This window comes from Leptonotus elevatus, chromosome 20 (genome assembly GCF_054856555.1).
Source record: "Leptonotus elevatus isolate MCC_2025b chromosome 20, RoL_Lele_1.0, whole genome shotgun sequence".
In the NCBI taxonomy this organism is placed as follows: domain Eukaryota; kingdom Metazoa; phylum Chordata; class Actinopteri; order Syngnathiformes; family Syngnathidae; genus Leptonotus; species Leptonotus elevatus.
The window spans coordinates 3,654,706-3,677,520 of NC_141258.1; the positions used below are offsets into that span (position 1 = coordinate 3,654,706).

A 22,815-nucleotide genomic window follows, 5' to 3' on the forward strand; every position below is an offset into this window, starting at 1 on the left:
TCCCCCCAAAAACGACCATGTATAGTAAGACTTTTTTTTCTTCCCAAAAAACGACCATGTATCAGGCATTTTATTTTTTCGCCCCCCCCCTCAAAAAAACAACCATGTATAAGGCGTTTTATTCCCCCCCCCCCCCCAAAGAACGACCATGTAAGGCTTTTTTTGACCAAAAAAAAATCTCCAAAAAACAACCATGTGACATATTGTCACTAAAGATAGAATAAAAATGCACCACAACATTTTGTAGTTAAGTTGAAAACTTTATTTTTTGGTCATTTTGTTTTTTAAGTTTTTTTGTCTTGTCCATTTTTTATACTTTATTTTCCTAAAGAAGAGAAGAGCAGTCAGAGGGTGATATTTCTTTGTTTTTAACTTCCGGGGCAAGTTAAAAGAAACGACTTGTTAAAAATCCCGTCCTCTTCAAACGCCTCCTGTGAGCGTTCATCCCGTTTGTGCGTCGAACGGAGCCAACACACCCGACGAGGCCAAAAACACGTTGCTGGAAGATGAAACCATTTGTCCTCTGACTGGTCCAAGCGAGCAAGGTGCCTCCTGAGCAAAAGGAAGAAGTTGAAGAGGAGCGCAGGATTTGAACTCAGGTTCGACGCCGCGCTCGTCCGCGCGTCTCGCCACCTTCATCCGTTTGCATAAAAAAAAAAAAAACTCCTTCTCTTCTGGGGCCAAAGAATGAACAATAACAGAAGAAAAAGTAAAACAAGAAGGTGCTGAGACTTTGTCCTTCCCCGCTGTTGCGCCGCTGATAGTCTCGTTTTTGGACGTTCAGTCGGCACGTCATCCGGCAGGACGCGGGGACGTCGGCGCTCAATCCCGGGAATTTTTTTTTTAAGGAGAGAGAAGTTTAGTTTCCGGGTGGATGGAAGGAGGACGGGTGTGTTTGAACCTGCATTGCTGCGAGTGCAAAAAAAAAGGCAAATGAAAAAAATAATAAGAATTAAATCGCAAATACGAGTTGCCGGTTGACAGGATTGTCCTACCTTGTGGATGTCCGATGTAAAAGTGTTGGTGTGTCCCTTGTTGCGGTCCGTGCTGCGGGTGCTGGGGCACCGAGCCGGGTCCCTGCTGCGGGGGAGGCTGCAGCATGACTAACTGGGGCTGCCCGTGGCTCCCCGAGTGGTGGGGACCCGACATGGCTCCTTGGACATGGGCCTGAAAAAGGGGAGGGGTTAAAAATCAGATTTTTGGGATCGGCAGATGGACTTGAAAGGTTATTGGACGGGTGCGGGTGCCTGCCTGCGCCAGCTGTCCCAGCGGGTACGTGGGCGGGATGCCCTGGTGGCCGTGGATGCTGTAGCCCTGAATGGGGTAGGAGCCCTGCGGGGACGTGTGGCCCGGCGGCATGTTGGGCGGGGTCGGCGCCGACAGCGGACCTGAGTGGTACAAGGACTGGGGCTGCGGGCCCGATTGGGCGTTCTGGAAGCAAAAATGTGGTTTTTGTTACAGCTGTGCGGAACATTTTTACAATCCACTATTCTACTGTTTACTAGGATAACATCGGACTTTACATCACTAAAAGGTATTATTTATGACGCCATCCTCATATTCTACGGGAGTATTTGTGACTTTCAGTGTGTGCGGCTTTAAAAGGGAGGGGCCTGGTGAGTGACGTGGACGTCATCCAATTAGAGTAAAGTTGACTGGCTATATCAAGCATTTTTATTAATCACATTGCATTTTTAAATTTATAGTGACAGTATCAATAAATAATGTTTTTCTTGCTAAAAACGTTGTGTTTGCTCAGATTTGCTGCATGCTTTTTTGGTTCAAAAATTATTTTGGAATTTGCGCTGTTCGGCCAACAAGACGCGTCCATTCATTTTTGCTTTACATTTTAAAGTAGACTTTCTGGCCAGCCCGTATGTTAGAACGGCTTCACGTGTCGGGGGTTGGGAGTCTGACCTGTCCGGGGCTCGGCGCCGCATGCTGGGGTGGGGGCTGGTTGCCTGTTGGGGTACTGGATGGCTGCGGTTGATGTACTGCCCCCGAGTGGTGGGAGAAGGACTGCGCAGCTGCAAAAAAGAAAAGACAATTTATAAAAACTGCAGCTAAAGCTGTTGACGTTTTAAAAACTACATCGAGAGATTTTGTTGCCGACCATAGATGCCCTGCTGAGGTCCTTGTGGCCCGTCTCCCTGCGTTTGGAACTGTGGGCCTCCCGGAGGTCCGAGCGCTTGAGGGTGGGGACCCCCGCCTTGCCCTATCATCCGAGCCCCCCCTTGCAGCATGGAGTACATAGGCTGAAAGAGAGACCGATCATTATTTGAAATATGGAGGAAAGACATGAATGAACCCAAAAATGGCGGCGTTGTTTTTTTTTACCTGTCCAGGGTACGGCGACATGGCCTGGATGACTTGCTGCTGGCCGTACTGCTGCGGGTTATACTGCAGGTAGGGCTGGTAAGGGGACGCAACCAGGGGGGCGCCGGCGGCCGAGGCCGCCGCTTGCAGCATGGGGGGCGCCGAGGCGCCGTGGTCGGAGCGCGGCGCCACCACCGAGCCTAAAATGCCACGGGGGGGGGGGGGGGGGGGGGGGGCAAAAGTCAGGCTGGTCGAGTCAAAACAAACTCAATTTTGCCAAATGGGTTCCATGGATTACCTTTGGTCCTGGGGTACTTCCCCTGGCTCACCGCTGACATGGTGTACTGGTACATTTGGGGGGTCTGCAAATGAATAACCAAAGATTTTTTTTCTTGAACTAATTTCCTCCCAAAAACATAACTGTTTTGCAAGTGCCCCAAAGACGTAGTTATACGTTTTTATGGGGGTTTTTTTATATTTATTTTAAGCTAGAGCACACAGACGGCTTTAAAGCAGTCTCTGAATTGAAGAGAACGCTTGAAGCAATGGTAGTTATTAGAAAAATGGCCAAAAAGTGGCAGCAGAGTATAAGACATCAACCAGGGCCATGTTGCAAAAAGCTCTTTCCCCCACTGTTTGAAACAGATTTGTGAAATTTAGCTATATTCTAATGCTAATTGCTGCAAAACGGAAACAGATTAAAAAAATATGATTTTTTTCCTGATGAAAGAAGAGACGCTAATCTTTCTTCTGGTAGGTTCCATGTTTTTATAGCAATAGAACAATATTCTGTGGGCCTAGCAAAATCAGTCAAAATAAAATAAAACAGCCGGAGCGAAGTGGGTTCCTTCAGGGAAAATGGCTGAGTCAATGAGTTAATAGTTTGACAAAATCTGAAATATCAACAGCATTTTTTCCCCTGCTGGTGTACCTGTACAGAGTGGATCTGCGACACGTAGGACAGGTAGGGGGCGTTGTAGAGTGGACCCTGCCCGCCTGGGTGCTGAATGACCACGGGGCTCGGAGGAGTGGGTCGAGGCGGGGTGGGCGCCGTGTTGGGTTTTGTCTGGACAAGGCAAGGAAATGTCGGACTTGGAACGGGACCACACGCGAAAGCCACTTGAGAAATTCGAGAGTCTCACCATCGGCATCTGAGGTTTGATTGGGTTGAATTCTTTCGCGTTGGGGTTCAAGGTGGATTTCTTCACTTGGCTAGACACGAAGACAGAAAACATGTGAAGATGTTCCATATCATTTAAAATTTTTATTTTTTATTTTTTTTAACTTACTCTGCCACGCCCTCCGTGCGCTCTGACGCGCCCTCCTCGCTTCCCGGGGTCCTGGCCGGCTGAGGGGTGGCCGGCGAATGCCTGTCCGAGTTGGGGGCACCCGGAGCTCCGGCCTCCTTGGGGGGTTCGTCGGACGGGAGCGACGGCGGCTGAGGATGGGAGGGCCCGGGGGCGGCGGCCTGCAGTTTGGGTTCGGAAGCGACGCGAGCGTCCGGCGGCGAAGCTTTGGCGGCGCCGGCCTGCGCGACGTCGCCGACGGCGGGGGGGGTCGCTGCCGCGGGGGAGCTGGGAGAGCTGGAGCCGCCGCCGCCGCCGCTCGGCTGGAGCTGAAAGGAAAGCCACGGGTGGTGAGTGAGTGGATGAAAATGGACTTTTTCAGCTAGCGTTAGCCTGTTTATGGGGTTTCACATTACACGTTAGCATTAAGCTAGACTTGTAAAAAAAAAAAACAATAATAATAAAGACACATTTTGTAACATTTTTGTGTTGAAATACAAATTGTTTAATTCTCTTTGGTTTTGTTTTCAATCTTGCGCAAGGGACATTAAGCAAAGGACGATAAAATGGCGGCAAATTGGCAAAGTATGGGAAGAGTCTGATCATTGAGAGATTTGGAAAGATCGACATTTTTGGACTGAACCCTAAATTTAGGGATGTTCGGCACTTTTTTTTTTTTTAAGACCGATACCAGTACAAGCATTGAGTACTAGCAACTGATACCAATATTAGAGATAGATGGAATTGCTGGGGGGGTTTTCAGGGCTGAGACCAATTTTTGGTAGTCAAGGAGGCCGATAACCGATATTTGGAGACGATTTTCATTTCCGCTTAAAGGGAAAACACTGGAGTAAAAAAAAAGAAAAGAAAAAAGATTGAATTCAAATGTTTTCAATTTTTTTTGAGCATATGTTTACTGAACAGCTTTTAAAGGGATAATTGACTCATTGAGACATTTTCAGCAGTAAAAAGTTAGTTAGATAATTAGGGAGCTAACGACCAATCATGGCTCGCCTGTTTTCTGGGTTTGGTCAGCAAACTGAGCCCTGATTGGTTGTTACCTACTTCCTCAGCACAGGTGATGTCATCTTCAGTTGAAAGCAAGTGGATAAATAAATAATTTTTAAAAGTAATTGTACATGAAAAATAATAAATTTATCAAATTAATTCTGGACAAAATATTAATTTTAGTGCTGAAAATGGCCTTCAACAAAATATAAGGGATCAGCCAGATATCAGGTCTAACTTAGTAAATAGCTCCCGATTGTTATCTAGAGTAAATACAATTTGCCCAATTTTTTAAATATCTGAAATGTTACATCTTGACTTATTTTAGTTTTTAATTTCAAACAAAAACAGAATGCGGAGAGAGTTAACTGGAAATGTATAATTAGCTATCTGAAGTCAAGTTGAAAATTGAGTCGTTATGGGCCGGATGATTCTTCGATCCTGACATCATTTTAAGGTAAGACATCTCAATATAGCATTTTTCTTTAAAATGACATGAAATGAAGGACGGATGGATGAACCCAGACCCAAACGCATTGTAGCTCGATCTGCAGAAAATGTAGGTCAAATTTTAATAAAAAAATAATCACATCCCATTTTCAGGATTATGATGAGTTTTCATGAAAAAAAAAATTTGCTTATCAAGCCCAAATCTTGACACTAAATAATTGTAATGAAGCGTCCTCCGTGTGGCAGGGATCGTTTTTCCAAAGCACTCACCCGAAATTCCTTGCCAAACTTCCGCAGCTCCTCGATTTGCGACCTTTGCTGAACTGAAGGAGCTGGCGGGAAACGGCAGATAATGAAAACGCGCTGTCGGGAAAAAGTGGTTGTGGCGTTCCGGGCTTCGTGTTGCTTTTGTCGCGCTCTCACCCTTGCTGCTCTTGCCGTCCTCGGCGCCGCCGGGGCTCTCGGCGGAGCGTTCCTTCGCCGCCGCGGAAAGGATCTCGTTCACTGGCGAGACAAATGACAAAACTGATGAGTTGTGGCCGCGCTTCGTCAGCCGAGTCTGAAGACTCAATTTGCGAGATGAACTTGGCGATCTTGCAATTGGCGAACGAGAAACGGGAAACAAAAAGTGTTGATTGTACCATCCACGGGGAAAAGAGGGGCGGGGCCTGACGTCTTCTGAGCAGGCAAGGAGATGGAAGACGTGTCCAAATAAGGCGTGTCCTGGGAAGAGCCTGATTTTGGCGAGCGGGCGGCTGCAAGGACAAACTCGTCAGGAGGCGTAAACGGGAGACGGCGATATCGCGGAGCAGCCGAGGGTCGGTTACCGGCGGACTGCGCGTGTGCGTTCGGAGTGCGGACTGTCCTGCTCGACTGCGGAGGTCGTTGAGCTTTGGGCGAAGTCCTGGCAGCAACTGAAAGACACGTTCACATTCGTTGTCCCCGAATGAGCAATAAAAGTGCGACGCCCCTGAAAACTACGACGACTGCCAATTCTAATAAATGTGTTTTTGACGGAGCGACACAAATAAACTATTTAGAACTAAATTAGTAACAAAACCACTGGACAAAGAAGGGAACATGTGGCAAATCCAAAATATTACAACAACACGAAAGTGAGCTTTACCTCCATTAACAGGTCGAGCAGCCTCAGACAGGGAGTGTGGGAGCGAGTGGGAATGTGGGACCGAGTGTCCGTGGGGGGCCGGCGGGCTGGTCGGGGAAGGGGCGGCAGAGGGGGAGGCCGCCGAGGTGGGCGCCGCCCCCGGAGAAGCGGGCGCGTACGGGCTGGCGGGGCCGGAGCCGGGGCCCGGGCTGGGGCTCCCTTGGGGGTGGTGGGCAACGTAGGCCCCGCCTCTGCCCGACAGGGGGCTGTTTCGCTCCGATGGGGAGACGGCGGGTTGGGGGCCGCCCGCAGAGGGAAGCGGGGGTCTGGGAGACGAGGAAGAGGATGGCGGCGGGGTGGAGCGATAACCGCCGCCAAGCCGACTGTGAGGCGGGGGCCCGCCGGGGCCTCTCTCGGCTCGGTCCCGGTTCATCTCCCTTTGCCGCTGAGGTAAAGGAATGTACTTGCCCTCCCTGAGAAACAAAAGAGCCCAACTGTCAATAAAATCGCCACGTGATTGGTTTGGTTTCAACTACGGCTCTCACCTGGCCCCGGGGCTATCTCGGCCCCTTTCCCGTTCGCGGGGGCTCTCGTGGCCCCTGTCGCGATCGGGGCCGTCGCGCACCACGGCGCTGTACTTGTCCTCCTCACTTTTGCCCTCGTCGTTCTCCAGGCCCACGCGGTGGCGGTACTGCGGGCTGGACTCGATCTCGCTGGCCAGGCGAGCGGCGCGGGCCTCCCGCTGTCGGTACATTTCGGAGTTGCCTCTCTCCAGTGGCACACTAGGCGGGGGAGGGGGGGAGGAACCAATTTTGGGCTCAGTTCTCAGTCTTCTTCTCAGTGTTTTAATTCCGGGTGCGATTTAAGTGTTTAATCGTAATTAATAGTTAACTCATGATTAATCTAAATTCTATGTTATACTTGTTCTAAATGTACAATACAATTTTTTCACGAGTTTTCATACTTTTCTTAACATAAAAGAGGGAAAAAAAATTTACTAATTGAAATACGGCTGCATCTTTTAGTCATCGATATAGCAATTTCATAATAATTCATAATATTGAGTTAAAATTGAAACGGTGTGATTTACTGTAAAAATGAAATAAAAAAAGTGTGATATTGATTTGAGTTTAGTTCCTTTTTCTGCCACCGGATGGCATAATTGCATTTGTAAGACATTGGTGACAGCTCAGTGCATTTTTCTTTTCATATTAAGAGCCATCTCATCTTTAACATGAAGTAACTTGTGAAATCATGCACATTTTTAAAATTGTTAAATACAACTTGACCCTAGTCTCCAAAAATATATGCATTATTTCTATATTTATTACTGCTAAACTCTGTGGTGGGCGTGTCTGCTGCGTTGCGACTTGAATGCACCCAGTACGTGCTTTCCAAGTAATGGGGCGGTCATTGATCACGCGTTATAAAAATGAGTGGCGTTAAAAGGAACTTAACTCAAAATGAACGCACTCATTTTGACACCCCTCGTTGTAACCAATTCAAAAGAATTCTCTGTGGTTGTCAGCAAGGTTAACGAAGACTAACAGAAACTTACGTGTACATAGAAAGGCTGGAATCATACGTTGACGTGACTCCATATTTCACTTCATTGTAGCGGAACATCTCGTTGGCGTCCCAGCCGTTGGACTTGGGAGCAAAACAACAGATATTCCATACGACAAATCAATAAAAACAAGATTGTTTTGCAACAAAGTCGACGTCTGGCAGTTGCAGTGCGTTGACATAATATTTTGGTTTTTTTTTTTAACTGCAGCAGCAAACCAACATTTGACGCTAACAGGCTAATACAGTGAAAGACTGCGAAGAACTTACTGCATCCGCATCCAGATTATAACTCTCCCCGTTGCTGTCGCCTCCTTCCCATCTCTGCAACACCTTCTCCTTGTGTTCCCCGTTGACGCGCGTGGAGCTGATGGCGGTGTCAGTGAAGGTATCTGCGCACAAATCGAGACCGAGAACATTTTTTTTGCGCGCCGACGCGCCGCAAACTCACAGGGAGCAAAACAATCCCGAGTTGCCCTGTGCACTTTCATTCCTCGTTGTTGACACAAGAGACGAGTAAACCATTGACTGGGACTCAAACACAAAAAAAAGCCACGGCGAAAATCGCGGCAGCGCGTACCTCTGGTGGCATAGTTGAGGTCTACGTCTCGGCAAATCATCGTAACCAGATCCGAAGGGCTGAAGATCATCGTGTCGGTGATTTCCTCCCTCCGCGGCGGAGCCGACGTTGAGCCCTCCTCCTCTCGTTTGTGCACGGCATCGACGGCCAACTCGCACTAAGAGCATCGGGGTGAAGTCAAAACCAGTTCCGATGGCATGTAAATTGATTCGTTGCGGGACGTGCGTGTGATTTCTGCAGCGCGCGGCAAAGACACGCCCACACAATACTCGGCTCTAAACGATGCAAGCGTCAATTAAACGTCAAAATCATTGCATGAAGTTACCCGAGAACTCAGTGTCTTGAAGATGCCTTCGAACATGCTCCCATTCTTCACCCGTATATCGCAGGTGGAACCCTGAAAGCGATAACGGTTTGAAAACTGTCATTTACCAAGGCAACTTGACATCACTTCCGTGGAAGACTAATGGATAATCGCCAATCAAAACTCACCACAACAGCTGTGAGGAAATGAAGCATTCGAGCATTGTTGTACACACCCTCAAAAACCTGCACAAGGGGCACGACAACAACAACAACAAAAAAAGCAGCCATCAAGACTCCAGCAACACGTTCCAAGCAAGCTGTCATGATCTGATGTCAATATGCATCTATTCACTTGGGACTCGGGCTTTAGCAACAGAAAATGCCAGCCCTCGTATAATCTCAAGGTACATTAATCGTGAAGTGAGGTGAAAGGAGGCAGCGACTTTAGTTGTGTGATTGGAAAGCAACAGACTCTTGCAGAACCACAATTGCTCATTCAGCTAAGAAAGAGTCAATGTTTACATCATTGGTGCCTATTTTTTTGTTAAGAGCAGATTGATTTATATGTGATTTATTTACTTTTTTTTGGGGGGGGGGGTATGTCTGCACAATGCTTATGTTTGCTGGCCAAATTTTATGTGCCTTGATACTCACGGGAGAAGACTGGAACGATGGTTTTGCAGTACTTCGATTCCTGTGGAAGAAAAAAACAACAGAAATTTAAGAATGGTTTGTTCAGGGTAACAATGTGACATGGTCATACAGTTTTATAACATTAAAAATGAAAAATGAACATCCAATGCCATCTATGTTTTAGTTCTATTTTCTGTGCCAAGTCATTTTAAAAACAAACGTTCGAAAAAAATAATAACCCTGACATAAGTATATTTTATACACAAACAAAAACAATGGCGGGCTCTAAATGTCCCCCCCTTCGACCTTCCAATGATGCTAAAATCTCGAGCCTGCTAATAAAAATCTTGTTTACATTACAAACATATCTCGCCGTGCACGAAGCGACAAAAAAGCCCGAAATCTAAATGTCAAAAGGCGACAAAACGCGATGTTTACGTCCAATCCCAACGAGATAAATGTGGTCTTGCTCAATGAGGTGGCAACGCAGCCAAGAAACATGCACGGCTACAAAACAAAGGCTGAGGCCAATTTGACCAAAACAAAACCCACCACATTCACAACAGCGACGGCGGACTCTGCTTACTTTGCGTTAGCCATTAAATCTCCTCAAAGATGACTCATTTAACGAGCTACATTGAAGTTAGCTTTGGAAATAAACAGATTGTTTTTCCGCCGTGCTGCGTCCGCTTTTCTGGGTCTTGCCCGGCCAGATAAACTTTCTTTCACCTGTATGTTGATTTGCTACTTAATGGTTTCACCAGAGTTCAACCCGCCCCTTCAAGTCGTTTTCGGTTCCATTTGAGCAATCCGATTGGTTCAACCCACCTGTCAGTCTAACAGAAACGAATTGGATTGGCCGAGAGAGAAGCTCTGTGACTGAGACGCGCCCCGTTGAGCACCCTGAGCTTTAACCGGTAGGCCTTAGTCGCAAGGGGCCGACCGCGGACTTTCCTGACGCGTGTAGCCCGGCTCACTCACCTCCCGGCCGGCGTCCTGTTGCCGCTGCTGCCGCCGCTGACTGGAGAAGACATACCGGCGGGGCCCGTGGTACCATTTGACGCTTTTCTCCCGCCGGAGTTGGGCTGCTGTTGTTTGAGCATGGCGAACAAGCACTTAGGGCTCGGACAGTACAAAAAGTGTCGGAACTAATAAACACTTGACTAACCGTCCGATGCGAAGTAGCTTCGGTTGTAAACTATCTTTAGCAGTTGAGCCGGTGTCACCTCAGCGGTACCGGCTAGAGCTAATCTGGCTACGCGAATACCAGTCGCTCGTGGCCTAAAATGTCCAGGAAAACCCCCCCAGTTAAATTCAACCAAATGTGGCGTGCACCCTCAAAATGCCCCCCGAACATCCACTTTGTGATATCAGCGGTTATGACAAAGCAAACGACGGTTCAACTCACACGAGTTTTCGTGTAATTATTTAGCAACGGATAGGTGGCTAAGCATTAGCTTTGACCCTTCAAGCTGAAGTCAGGCGCTTTCACTCCGCGTTTTACTTTCTTTCCTTCTACCGCGTCACCTTGACTCCGGCGAAACCTCCCGATTAAAAAAAAAGAATAATAACAAAGTCTTTGCGTTGCTTGTCAGTCGCTTCCGATAGTGAAACGATTCAGGTTTCGGAGAGAAACCCTGCAGCGGACGGTCAGCACTACCTCTCGGTAGGTTCACTTGACTCAATCCGCGCGCGGCTAACTGGGGGAAACACGTCCGGGAGGGGGAGGGGCTCCGACGTGCGCGCGCACCTTTGACCTAGTGTGCGCGCGCACGTTCAAAGTTTGAGTGATTGATTGAATCGGATTGTTCTCTGATTGATGGCTCAGAAGTGGCAAAAGTACATACGAGTACAACAGATTTTTTTGTCACGGAAACGTAAAGCCAAAAGTAGAAATACTTATTCAATTATTTTTTAGTTTAAACAAAAATAATAGATTACGTAAATAAATACATTCTGTCAATGAAATACAGTGCCTGTTTTGCTAACTTGGCACAATGGAAAAATATTATAATAAATAAATAAAAATACTAGGGATTTTTTTAAATTATCTTGCATAGTATAGTGCTCATGTTGAGAGTAAAAAAAACTGAACATGAGATCAAAACAAAATGTTCCAATAGCTTTGCTAATGTTAACAGACTACCAAAAAAACTACAACAATGATAACAAGTGAAAAAATAATAATTTGTGTGTGTGTGTGTGTGTGTGTTTTTTGTTTTTTAGATTACATGACGAATTTGTGAACACCAGAAGCTGGTGTTGTATACGCTGGCACAAGGCACAATGAATTTGCCACGAATGATCCTTGGAGTCAACGTCAAATAAATAACTATCTTAAATAAGGCAGTGAATGGAGAATATCTTGCTTTTGCCGCATTAACAATGTATATAGTTATTTCCATTGAGGGGAAAAAGTCATGTTTCTAAAACGAGGACCTTTATAAATGACACCAAACTTTTGAACGAGTATTAGAACAGTGTATAAAGTTTGTGTTTTTAATGTATAGTTTACATAGACACCCCAATGATTATTTTTAATCGAATTGACATGTTTAAGTGTATTAAGCTTGTAAACGTGTAGACACATTTTATGAGTGAGTGAGCGCAATAAACAGTGCCCCCCAAAAATGTCTGTGCGTCTTTAGTGCATATATTACGACAGTATTCCACACACAGCATGGCCGCCTCCTGATGTCACGAAAACGTTGTCGTCGGGACATTTACTCCTTTTTTAAGAAAAACTGGAACCAGAACTATCCTCTGAATTTTTCTAAAGCAATCGTAAGTAGCTCAAAGTGCTTATTTTTTGCGGCTGTGATAACCGCAATCCTACAATGTGGCCGCCCTAAAGACGTGAATTAATTACACTTGTATTCAAGTTGTGTAATACTGTAATATTGTGTTTCTTCTACCTTTGTCAACATTCGGTCACGTGTACGCTCTCCAGAAGCATATTGTGTCGTTTTACAAATAACAATCTGTCATTCACATCTAAAAGACCATTTCATACATTACGCTTGACACTAGCTGTAGTACTGCGAGACATTATGCGGTATTAATCATAAACCTAGTGGTGCCTCATTGTTGAGAGGTGTCCAGGGTTCGAATCTCAGCGGAGTTTGGGTTTTCTCTCTGAACTCCACATTCTGCACACATGCACGTCAGGCTCATTGACCCATGACCTGTCCTGTGTGACACTTTCCCCTCCACACACAGGTTAGCATTGCCCATGTTGACAAAGAAGCTCCCCACCTTGCAGACCTTCCTCTTACTGGTCTCCAGACGTGCCAGTCACCTTGCGAGACAGCAGTATGATGTCATCGTGGTGGGCGGGGGTCACGCAGGCACCGAGGCGGCTGCGGCGGCATCCCGGGTGGGAGCTCAGACGTTGCTGGTCACGCAGAAAGTACACACCATTGGTAAGACAACAACATGTGATCTTCAAGTGTTTGCCAGCAAGCTTAGAAATAAAAGCTCCCGTTACGTTCCTTCCAGGTGCCTTGTCATGCAACCCCTCCTTGGGCGGAGTGGGGAAGGGTCACCTGGTGAAGGAGGTGGACGCTTTGGACGGCGTGTGTGGTCGAGCGGCAGACTGGGCCGGCATCCATTTCTCCATCTTGAATCGCAGTAAGGGCCCCGCTGTGTGGGGGCCGCGGGCTCAGCTGGACCGTCAACGCTACCGGCAATTCATTCAGGTAAAAAAAAAAAAAAAAGGGGGGGGGATTTCTGTTGCTCGTCTTTTAGCGATCCCTTTATGCATTACCGTTTGCTCTGAGGGTGTCTAGACTTTTTCTTCTAAACACGAATTATGATTATTACAGTCCGAGCTGCTGTCCACTCCCGGACTGACGGTGCTGGAGGGATCAGTGGAGGAGCTTCTCGTTACAGAATCCAACCCAGAAGAACCCGGATGCCACAGAGTCACTGGGATACATTTAGGTATGCAACAAACACATCTCCAAAAGCACAGTAAGGTGGGGGACAAGGACGAAGCGCTGCCGCGAATAGAGAAAGACCGCAAGTGCTTAAAAAGCGCGATTATTGATAGTTGGGCGTAGCCTGGAACCGATTAATGGCATTTCTATTCATTTCAGTGGTAACTGCTGCCTCTGGGTTGCATTTGATGTATGTGGGCTCCCTCTAGTGGTATGCAAAATAATCACAATCGTTAGCAGTAAATGTTAGTGCAATTCCGTTCTATACAAGTTAAATAACTGTTTGTTAAAAAAAACAAAATAATTCTCATCGCAGCAGGTGCAAGCCTCCCGATCTCGGCCCGCTCTGTGGTTCTTACCACCGGTACTTTCCTGTCCGGCTCCCTCTTCGTGGGTCAGAACACGTCCCCGGGGGGGCGGATCGGCGACGCCCCGTCCAGCGGCGGAATGTCGTACACGCTGAGGGATCGCCTGGGGCTGAAGATGGGCCGACTCAGGACGGGCACCCCTCCCAGAATCGTGAAGGCTTCCGTGGATTTTGACCAGGCCAAGCTACACCCGCCTGATAGTCAGCCGAGTCCCTTCAGCTTCCTCAATAGCCGCACTCACTGCAAGGTACATTCAAGCACGCGAATACACTACCTACGGGTGTATAACGCTTTCATTTCAACAAAACAGGCCGAGGAGCAGCTGCCGTGCCACTTGACCTTTACCACTCCTGCTGTGGATCAAGTGGTGAAAGAGAGTCTTCATCTCAACTGTCACATACAGCAGGACACCAAGGGTCCCAGGTTCACACTTTTGATTGACAGTTTTCGCTTGCGAGTTGTTCCTTTAATAAGACTTCCTCGTCTATATTCAGGTACTGCCCCTCGATTGAGGCTCGGGTACTTCGCTTTCCAGGCCGGCAGCATCAGGTGTGGCTGGAGCCCGAGGGGCTGACCTCTGACCTGGTGTACCCGCAGGGTCTGTCCATGACGATGCCCCCTGACATGCAGCTGCGCCTCATCAGAGAGATCCCGGCCTTGCACAGGGCTGAAATCCACACGCCCGGTATGGTAGACCCTAAACCATCCGAAATACTCTTTTTGTTTTTTTTAAATGTAGATTGAGGATTATTTGTCGTTGTCTGTTAGGCTACGGCGTGCAGTATGACTTTGTGTGCCCCACTCAGCTGAGCCCTGCGCTGCAGGTGAAAAGCACGCAAGGTCTATTCCTGGCCGGGCAGATTAACGGGACCACGGGGTACGAGGAGGCTGCTGCACAGGTAGCTGCATTTTAGGGTGAAAAATTCAAACAAAACTGTGGATCCTTGTAGGGGATAGACCAGGCCGGTTATCGCCGCCGATATTAGGCATTTTAACTAGGGGTGTGCCCCAAAAAAAATCGAGTCACATAAGAATCGCGATTCTCATTTAGTACGATTTACAATCGATTTTATTTAAATAATTTTATACTGTCTTGCCTTTGTCTCTGCGTGCCTTTGTTTGGAGCGCTGTTCATGTTGTACTCGGTTTGGCCACTGAGGGGCAGTGTGGTTCCACGCGGTCTAATACACTGTTAACTCGATGCCACATTAGAGAGTAGAAGGAAAAAGTTACGATCAAGTTATTCTGATAAAAGTTGTTTTTCAAATCAATCAAATCATTTGGAACCAAAAATCGTCCTTAATCGAAAATCGATTTTGAATCGTATCGCAGACCCAAAAATCAGAATTGAATCGTAAGACATTCAAAGATTCCCACCCCGAGTTTTAACTAATATCAGTATCGGCCTTTTTAAACAATCTGACAGCCGATGTAAGGCAAATCTAAAACCATTTTAACCTCAGGGAACTATTTATTTAAATGTAAATTAAATTTCAGTTGACTTTATAAGAGATGCTGCAGACCCTGGGAACTTTCTGAACCGTGTTTTTGTTTAACATTAAAACAAAAATATGTAAAAGTTTAAGATTTCGGGTATTTTTTAATTTTGGAAAAAAATATTTACCGTAGAAAACTAGAGAGAGCTACGGTGTTTACTTGTTGAAGTTTCCATTTAACTTTTTAAGACGTACTGCTAACCTTGGGAGCTCCTTGAACATTTTGTTAGAAATTTAAAAGGATGTCTATTGTCTAAGATAAAAATAATAATATTTTTAAAAAAAACAACCTTTAGAAAAGTCTGGGGAAAAAAAGAGAGTTAAGATTGGCATTTGTATGTTTAAAAAAAAAAAGACGTAAATACCCCCCCCCCCCTTTTTTTTTTTTAAATTGTATTTATTATATCGGTTATCGGCCTCTTTAACTTACTAATAATCATCATCGGTATCGGCCCTGAAAAAAAACCATATCGGTCTATCTCAAGTACCTGAATATATATGACTAAAATCTGATTGGACAAAATAAAAGCTAGGAAACTATGAAATAATTTTTTGCACACATGTGATTTACTTTTGCTCTACAGGGTTTGTGGGCGGGGGTCAACGCGGCCCGCGCGGCGCTCTCCGTGCCCACGCTTGCGCTGTCTCGGACCGAGAGCTACATCGGCGTCCTGATCGACGACCTTGTGACACGAGGTGTCACGGAACCTTACCGGATGTTCACCAGTCGGGCGGAGTTCCGAACGTCTCTGAGGCCGGACAATGCTGACCTGCGACTCACGCTGAAAGGTAAACGGCGTCGCAGGGCGTTGGAGCAATCCCGGATGTGCTTTTTCTGTAAATGAAGTTGCGAAATGGATTAAAAAGTGACCAATCCGATTTCACAGATTTCTTTCGTCTGCCCTGTCATGAATAGTGAAGCATGCCAATTACAGGTTTTGAGGAGGTTGGCTGCGTGTCGTCCTCGCGCTACCAGCAGACTGTGAGAGTGCGAGACGGCCTCCAGGATGCGCTCGCGGCTCTTCGGGACGTCTCACTGCCCGCCGCGACCTGGAGACTGAAGCTGCCTTGCGTGCAAATCAGCGAGGCCAAGCCAACCAATGCCACGCAAGTTACAAACCGATGGGACTCATTCAAGTCGTAATCCCGCGTAAATTCCTCCATTTTTCTTTCAAGCCGTTGAATATCCGCTTTGTCTTTCAGTGGCTTGGAGATGCTGCAGTACAATGACGCCACCTTTGAAATGTTGGCCTCCATCTTCCCAGAATGCCTTTCACCCTTCATAGAATTCTCGCAACGGCTGAAGATAGAAGGTAGTGCATTCATATTTACAAAATAGTTTTTAAACTCAAGTCAATGGCTTTCTTCTCAGCTGTGTACAGGCCTTACTGCATCCTCCAGCGGAAGGAAATTGAGAGAATTCAAAAAGAGGAGAGCATGTCTCTACCACAGGACTTGGACTATTTGTCTCTGCCCGTGTCTCTGTCACAGGAAGTGCGGGAGATTTTGGACAGAATTCGGCCCAGCACGGTGAGTCCAAAATAAATACCTTGTTGCCTTTGGAACAGCGCTTCTCAATTAGTTTTTGTTATGCCCCTCGCCGGAGGAAGAAAATATTTCATATATTATATCTATATGAATCAAATCATGTGTCAAAATGAGTGTGTTCATTTGAAGTTCCTTTAACGACCGGCCCGTCGAAATTTAGCAGTAATACATTTATTAATAATGCATATATTTGTGGAGACTGAGGTCAAGTTGTATTTTAAAAATGTGCAGGAATTCACAAGGTTATTTGATGTTAAAAGATTAGATGGCTCATAATATGAAATGAAAAATGCGTCTTACAAATGCAATTATGCCATCTAGTGGCAGATAATGACAGAAAACACAAATCAATATCTCACTCGTTTTTTTTACAGTACAGTACATCTTTTTCATTTTAACTCAATTTTATGAATTATTATAAAATGACTATCAATGACCAAAAGATGCAGCCATTACGTTGATCATTTTTTCCACTTTTATGTTAACAAGAGTATGAAAATCTTAATAAAAAATTGAAAAATCTTTTATTGTACATTTATTTCTACATTTAGAACAGATATAAAAATGTGCGATTAATCGTGAGTTAACTATTGAAGTCATGCGATTAATTAAGATTTTAATTTTTTTTTTTTAACTATGGTTCCCAAGAAATTCTGTGATCAGAAGTAAATTAGGTCAATTGAATTAAAGCTTGAAACTAAATGAAAAATAGGAGCGGGTGTCGTGGGCAGGTTTCTCGCGATAAACAGATGTTCAAATGTAAACATTTTTATTTTGAGGAGGAAGAAAAACATTTAAATACGGTGATTTGTGTCCCTCAGCTGGGTGCTGCTACACGTCTGCAAGGAATAACTCCGGCTGCGATTGTCCACCTTCTCAACTACGTCCGCCGCGAGGGGAAGAAGGAGAAAAGAACGCACAGGAACTAAGTTGAGCAAAAAGGAGACGCTAGAAGAGCGTACAAAAAAAAAAAAAACACCGTCACCTCAAACGCTGTTACTAAAAATGTTTTAAAAATAAATAAATTCGCATATTGATGATATCTCTTAATCTTTCAATAAAGAATGTCAGCCAATGTTTGTCCCGAACTTTCAATAAGCCCTCATCAGCGATCCAGCTACCTGGTGAAGAATTTTAATCCTGTTAGGAACCGGACCGTGAGCAGCGTTGAACTCTAAGTGACCTGAACTGCAACAAGAAGGAGTCGGTCCAGCTCGGCGTCAGTCAAGGTGAGCCGATGTCCAGCACGGGCTTGCGGAAAACTGTCATGTCGGCAAACGCGACCTCGGTGGTTAGTGTGATGCCTGACGACAGAGGACACTGAAAGACACGATGGGGGGGAGGGGGGGGGGGGGGGGGTTTATGATGATAGCAGTCCCGGAATGGCCCACACACATTTTGCATACCTGATACGTTCGACAGCGGAAAAGGTATTTAACACCCAGGATGTAGCTCTGAGGGAGATCCAGGAGGCCCATACGAGCCCACAGCACTTGCACGGACAGCAAGTGTGGGAGGGTGCAGCCTGACTCGCATGTTTCCTAAGCGGGGAAAAGCAATCCATTCGATCCTCAAGATGAACTTGTCAGCAAAGACGTCACTCATATATTACAAGTCACAGGTTAGGGTTCAGATAATCCCGGCTGTTAATCCACTTTTTACACGCGATTGGTACCTCCGAGTTGACGGGACACTCCTGCTTGAGGACTCTGGTCCACTCCGGTTGGGAGCCGGCGCTCATGGCAATCATGTCAGGAATGGTGGCTCCTTGCAAGATGCTGCCAATGTGGGAACGCAGCTCGCTGCAATCGCTGGAAGGAGATCTTGGAACACACAAACACGTTTAATACCCGTTCAAGTGAAATGAAAGATTTGTTTCAAATTAAATTGTACATGTTTGAAGACTGAGAACTATGTAGTACTGATTTATGGAGCGAGAGCTAATGTTAGGGGAGTTAGCTAGAAAGCTACACCTACACCATGAAAATAAACCCATCGGATAGTCCGCTTGGGTGGCTGCTTTAGAGCGCCTTGTTATCTGCCCCGAGTGTGCACACATCATGCAGAGAAAGACGTAAGAGCAAGGAGTGTTTTTTTTATTTTTTAAGTCCACCTTAATAGCCAGTGTGTGGACAGGAGCTTCATTCTGGCCTGGCTGACTTAGAGCGCCTTTTTATTTGCCCTGAGTGTGCGCACATCATGCAGAGAAAGACAAAGCGCGAGGAGTGTTTTTTTATTTTTTTATTCCGACTCGATAGCCAGTGTGTGGACGGGAACTTCATGCTGGCCTGGCTGACTTAGAGCGCCTTGTTATTTGCTCCGAGTGTGCACACATCATGCAGAGAAAGACGTAAGAGCAAGGAGTGTTTTATTTTTTAAGTCCGACTTGATAGCCAGTGTGTGGACGGGAGCTTCATGCTGGCCTGGCTGCTTTAGAGCGCCTTGTTATCTGCCCTGAGTGTGCGCACATCATGCAGAGAAATCACTTTAAAGACTCACTGTTGCTTCCTGTGGCCTTACCTGAATGTGCAGCCTGTGATTGTGTTGTGCGTGAAGAGGATGTTCGCTCGTGCGGAGGGGTCAGAGGAGCAGCCGCCATCCTGCGGGACCCCCATTATGGTCACCTGGCACGCTGTCAAGGAACTGCTGCACACAACTGGCAAAGCTACAAAAGTTGAGTTCTGAAGGAGGATCACAACAAAGGATACGGGTTTCACTAGTCCATTAAAGCGACCGAGGACACTTGATCCCGCCCGCAGTCCAACTGAGGGAATCGTTGGCAGTGGAGACGGACGAGGGGTCCCCAGCTATAAAAAAAGAAGAAGAGGAAAGCACTATAATAATGTGTTTTGCGATAAGAGCCGTAGTTGTGAGTACCTTGAATTGGACCGAGTGCACTTGTCGAAACAACTGGTTGGTTTTCACGTCAGCTAACACTACATTCACAGTCGCGCTTGCCAGCTCTCCTCGGTCTGTGTACACGATGACAAACTCCACCTGCAAAAGCAGACATCACAATTCTTTGAGTAAATTGAGTTTTTTTTTTTTTTTTTCTTTTTTCTGGTACAGGTTAAAGCTAGTTAATAGAAATTACAAAATGAAGAACGTAATGCTTCTCACTTCTTTTGTCACATTAACACAGATGTTATTTAGCTCAATTGGTGCAGGCCAGTCAGACAGCGGGGTGACTGGGATCTGGAAACAAAACACACACAAAAACACAGTCTTACTTCATTAAACTGGAACTTTCAAACCAGCAGAAAATGCTGGCAAATGTGTTCTCACCAAGAGGTCAGACACTTGTTCTTCCGCAGGTTTTGGAATCTGTTGGGACAAAATTTTTGTTTATTTAGGAGATTTTTTTTTTTTTTTTTTTAATTGAGCAGATTTGCTTACTTTAATCAGACTCATGTCCGAGAAGTAGGAGAGTGCGCTGAGATTTGGGTCGTTGGTGCACGACTGAGGGGTTACCACACGAGTACAGGAAAGAGATTCTGATCTTAAGAAGCCTGCAAGATGAGCAGGAAAATGAATGTACAATATATGTTAAAAAAAAAAAAAAACTTTTTTTTTAACTCATTCACTGCCATTAACGGCGATAGACGTCAAAAATTAATTTGAACTATTTCTATTAGTTTAACATTTTTCCCACTTTTGTTAGCAAGTATGAAAACATATTGTTTTTATTTATTGCACATTTAGAACAGATATAAAATGTGTGATTAATTGTGAGTTAACTAGTGAAGTCATGCGATTAATTATGATTTTAAAAAATTTTTGTCTGACGCCCCTAATTTTTAATAATATTTTCTTTTAAAAAAATACTTTAAAAAAAAAAAAGAAAAAGAAAAGATTATTAAGAGTTGGGAGCGTCAGGCGATTTAATTTTTTCGTAATTAATCGCATGACCTCAGTCGTAATCACAAATGTTATATCTGTTCTAAATGTACAATATCTTTTCATACTCTTGTTAACAAAAGTGTAAAAAATGTTAAACTAATGTGTCATCATCTTACGTGCGGGATTGCGATTAAGACAGAAAGCACCGGCGGCTCCTGGAGACGGCTGACGAAGGAGACCTCGCACAGATGAACTGCTGACGTATGTCTGGATGACATCATCGGCCTAGAAAAGTGATTTTTAAACATTACAAATGCATTTAAAACAACTTGAGTAATACAGCTGGTTTTAAAAAGCCGCGTACAAATTCGATGGGAATATCGTGTCATCAAACATCACAAGTGTGTGTTTCTCTTACCCGATAAAAATGTCTGCTGTGGCCGACGCTTATTGCTCGCGGTGGGGAGAAGTGGTAAGAGTCCCCTAAAGCTGGGAGCTGAAGTGGAACAGTGGGGACTTTGACATGATCAACTGTTGGGAGATAAAAATTAAAATAAACAGTCCACATTAAAACATTTGTTGGTCGTCCCGTTGTGATAAAACTGACTCAGCAGTTCACACATTAAATCGACAACTTAACTGTACGTAGGCAGTGATTCTTTCATGTTCCACTAGAGGGAGCCCATGTATCACACTTATCAGTATTTCTGTATTCTGCTGCCCCCAAGTGGCCAAGGCGTGCAGACCAGAAGAAGTTCAATGTCAATGCAGTGCATTAGCAAAAATTGTGGCAAAAAAACTATTTAATTGGTCATCACTGATATATATTTTTTAAAGCACAACAGGTTTGGGGGACAGGCTGTAAACGGATTCACTGTATTTCAATTCATTTCAATGGGGAATGATGATTTGAGATACTATTGTTTTAAATTACAAGCATAGTCAAGGAACACATTACATTTGTATCTCAAGGTACCACTGTATAGTGTTCTGTTGGAATATATTCACAACCTTTACCTGGAGATTGAACACAAAACAAAGATTCGGTCACACTGATTAAAGAAGAATCCACATTGGTGCGGAAAATCTGCCATTTCTCAATGCAGTCTCCTGCCCTGCAATGCAAACATAAAAAGTGTTGTCATTCAAACAACGGCCAAAATATGCACCGATGCGTGCAATGATGACCCGTTCTTACTTGGCTTTCTGATGACATCCCCTGAAGACAGTGCTCAGGTCAGCAACACCGCAGTCAGCTAAGTCACAACAGCAGCCGATGTCGCAGAGATCAGGAGTTAAATCGCAGGCACATACTGGATAATCACACGCAAATCTCAAGTTAGTCAGGATTATATATTCAGTATCATACTTCCCAAGCCTGGCATTGACAGGTTGTTACATTTGTACTTTTTTCTTTTCTTTTTACATCGATCAAGTATCAGTATTTCTATTAAAGTACAGTCTGAGTACTTTTTCCACCTCTGCAATTACAATGTATGCACTTGACTTGCATTTGTGATATGTAATGACAAAGTTTGAGCTAATATAGTGTAATAAAATTATTTAAAAAAAAAAAACATGAGGCTTTGCTGGTGTAAATTACCCTCGGGTTCTCCCACATTTAGGGCACTGGCAGCTGTAGGAATTGTCGTATCTTCAAAAGGAGTCCCACTGCTTCCTACTGTATCGTTTATGGATTCCGTGGTGCCATTGAAGAGAATGGTGGCGTTCTCGCCGTCGGTGACACCCGGAGAAGGGGTCGCTGAGGTGACGGTTTGCCCATCTGCCGGCGTTGTCTCCGTTTGTGCTCGCGTTTGCGTCAAGCACGTAAACGATAAGACAACGAAGGCTAAATGGAGACGACCCCACTGGCGGTTGTTCATGTCTTCACGCAACGACCATGGTGCGCGTGGTTCCTAGTTGGCTATTTATTTAGCAGCTTCAGACAACTTAGGTTTGTTTTTAACGTAACGTTACCATTTTAAAATATCAAATATGCGCTCCGAAGGAGCTAGCTAAACTTGCTACACAGAACGGTTGCGAAGGCTTCTTGTTACCAAGGAAGTTGAAGTAGCAACTTCCGGTTACTGAAAAAAAACCGACACTACCGTAAAGCCCATAAGAGAAAGGAAACACTTTTGGTTTAATGTGTCCTGTACAAATACTTGTGTAAAAATATTGGTAAAAGCAGTGGTGCTAGACTTTTTTTTATTATTTTCAATTATATACAATGTCGGTTTTAATTAGAAAGAAATAAATACATAAATCTTTGGCACACTCTTATTTTACTTAACGTAGCCTATTAGCTACAATACGCTACGTTGTCATCTGACGAACCAAAAAATACTAATAATTAGAGCTAAGATAACGGGAAA

At 45.1% G+C, this 22,815-nt stretch overlaps 3 protein-coding genes across 8 annotated transcripts; 1 reads left to right on the forward strand and 2 right to left on the reverse strand.

Moving 5' to 3' along the window:
• Positions 1 to 239: 239 nt before the first annotated feature.
• On the reverse strand, positions 240 to 10,952 carry atxn2l (ataxin 2-like). 5 transcript variants are annotated; one of them, XM_086064992.1, is made up of 25 exons: positions 10,659 to 10,952; positions 10,419 to 10,531; positions 10,232 to 10,338; positions 9,272 to 9,311; positions 8,804 to 8,860; positions 8,637 to 8,708; positions 8,312 to 8,468; positions 8,002 to 8,123; positions 7,724 to 7,815; positions 6,711 to 6,947; positions 6,187 to 6,638; positions 5,888 to 5,974; positions 5,702 to 5,815; positions 5,484 to 5,564; positions 5,331 to 5,392; positions 3,606 to 3,931; positions 3,459 to 3,528; positions 3,248 to 3,382; positions 2,615 to 2,678; positions 2,338 to 2,516; positions 2,114 to 2,255; positions 1,918 to 2,027; positions 1,252 to 1,431; positions 996 to 1,167; positions 240 to 909 (listed from the first exon to the last, which is right to left on the reverse strand). In XM_086064992.1, exons 3-25 carry the CDS (start codon positions 10,282 to 10,284, stop codon positions 860 to 862), a joined length of 3,054 nt encoding a protein of 1,017 aa, XP_085921118.1. In that variant the 5' UTR covers positions 10,285 to 10,338; positions 10,419 to 10,531; positions 10,659 to 10,952; the 3' UTR covers positions 240 to 859. The 5 variants fall into 5 exon arrangements, with proteins under 5 accessions (XP_085921118.1, XP_085921116.1, XP_085921117.1 ...); XM_086064990.1 differs by having other exon boundaries at positions 10,232 to 10,531; XM_086064991.1 differs by having other exon boundaries at positions 10,419 to 10,952.
• Positions 10,953 to 11,912: 960 nt separating this feature from the next.
• On the forward strand, positions 11,913 to 17,675 carry mto1 (mitochondrial tRNA translation optimization 1). The gene is made up of 13 exons (XM_086063771.1): positions 11,913 to 12,034; positions 12,470 to 12,672; positions 12,749 to 12,948; positions 13,075 to 13,192; positions 13,505 to 13,803; positions 13,867 to 13,979; positions 14,051 to 14,241; positions 14,325 to 14,455; positions 15,637 to 15,841; positions 15,988 to 16,159; positions 16,256 to 16,365; positions 16,425 to 16,582; positions 17,422 to 17,675. The coding sequence occupies exons 2-13, from the start codon at positions 12,483 to 12,485 to the stop codon at positions 17,527 to 17,529; spliced, it is 1,995 nt and encodes a 664-aa protein (XP_085919897.1). The 5' UTR covers positions 11,913 to 12,034; positions 12,470 to 12,482; the 3' UTR covers positions 17,530 to 17,675.
• Positions 16,770 to 22,520, reverse strand: LOC147156464 (tectonic-3-like). 2 transcript variants are annotated; one of them, XR_015091550.1, is made up of 15 exons: positions 22,044 to 22,520; positions 21,639 to 21,753; positions 21,458 to 21,555; positions 20,859 to 20,971; positions 20,617 to 20,725; positions 19,997 to 20,109; positions 19,886 to 19,924; positions 19,721 to 19,795; positions 19,478 to 19,597; positions 19,309 to 19,407; positions 19,121 to 19,224; positions 18,276 to 18,423; positions 18,007 to 18,141; positions 17,722 to 17,920; positions 16,770 to 17,548 (listed from the first exon to the last, which is right to left on the reverse strand). XR_015091550.1 is itself a non-coding variant. In XM_086063772.1 (14 exons), exons 1-14 carry the CDS (start codon positions 22,321 to 22,323, stop codon positions 17,825 to 17,827), a joined length of 1,644 nt encoding a protein of 547 aa, XP_085919898.1. In that variant the 5' UTR covers positions 22,324 to 22,520; the 3' UTR covers positions 17,592 to 17,824. The 2 variants fall into 2 exon arrangements, 1 of the variants encoding a protein (XP_085919898.1); XM_086063772.1 differs by lacking the exon at positions 16,770 to 17,548 and having other exon boundaries at positions 17,592 to 17,920.
• Between the last annotated feature and the right edge of the window lie 295 nt (positions 22,521 to 22,815).

Coding starts and splice junctions, on each gene's coding strand:
- mto1 (XM_086063771.1), top strand. CDS start 12,483: ATGTTGACAAAGAAGCTCCCCACCTTGCAGACCTTCCTCTTACTGGTC. Junction 13,804..13,866: donor ATAGCCGCACTCACTGCAAG/GTACATTCAAGC, acceptor TCAACAAAACAG/GCCGAGGAGCAGCTGCCGTG. Junction 16,366..16,424: donor GCAACGGCTGAAGATAGAAG/GTAGTGCATTCA, acceptor CTTTCTTCTCAG/CTGTGTACAGGCCTTACTGC.
- atxn2l (XM_086064990.1), bottom strand. CDS start 10,353: ATGCTCAAACAACAGCAGCCCAACTCCGGCGGGAGAAAAGCGTCAAAT. Junction 9,312..10,231: donor AACAGGACGCCGGCCGGGAG/GTGAGTGAGCCG, acceptor TTTCTTCCACAG/GAATCGAAGTACTGCAAAAC. Junction 7,816..8,001: donor ATAATCTGGATGCGGATGCA/GTAAGTTCTTCG, acceptor TTTGCTCCCAAG/TCCAACGGCTGGGACGCCAA.
- LOC147156464 (XM_086063772.1), bottom strand. CDS start 22,323: ATGAACAACCGCCAGTGGGGTCGTCTCCATTTAGCCTTCGTTGTCTTA. Junction 20,726..20,858: donor ACAGCAGACATTTTTATCGG/GTAAGAGAAACA, acceptor TCACTTTTCTAG/GCCGATGATGTCATCCAGAC. Junction 18,142..18,275: donor AGTGTCCCGTCAACTCGGAG/GTACCAATCGCG, acceptor TTCCCCGCTTAG/GAAACATGCGAGTCAGGCTG.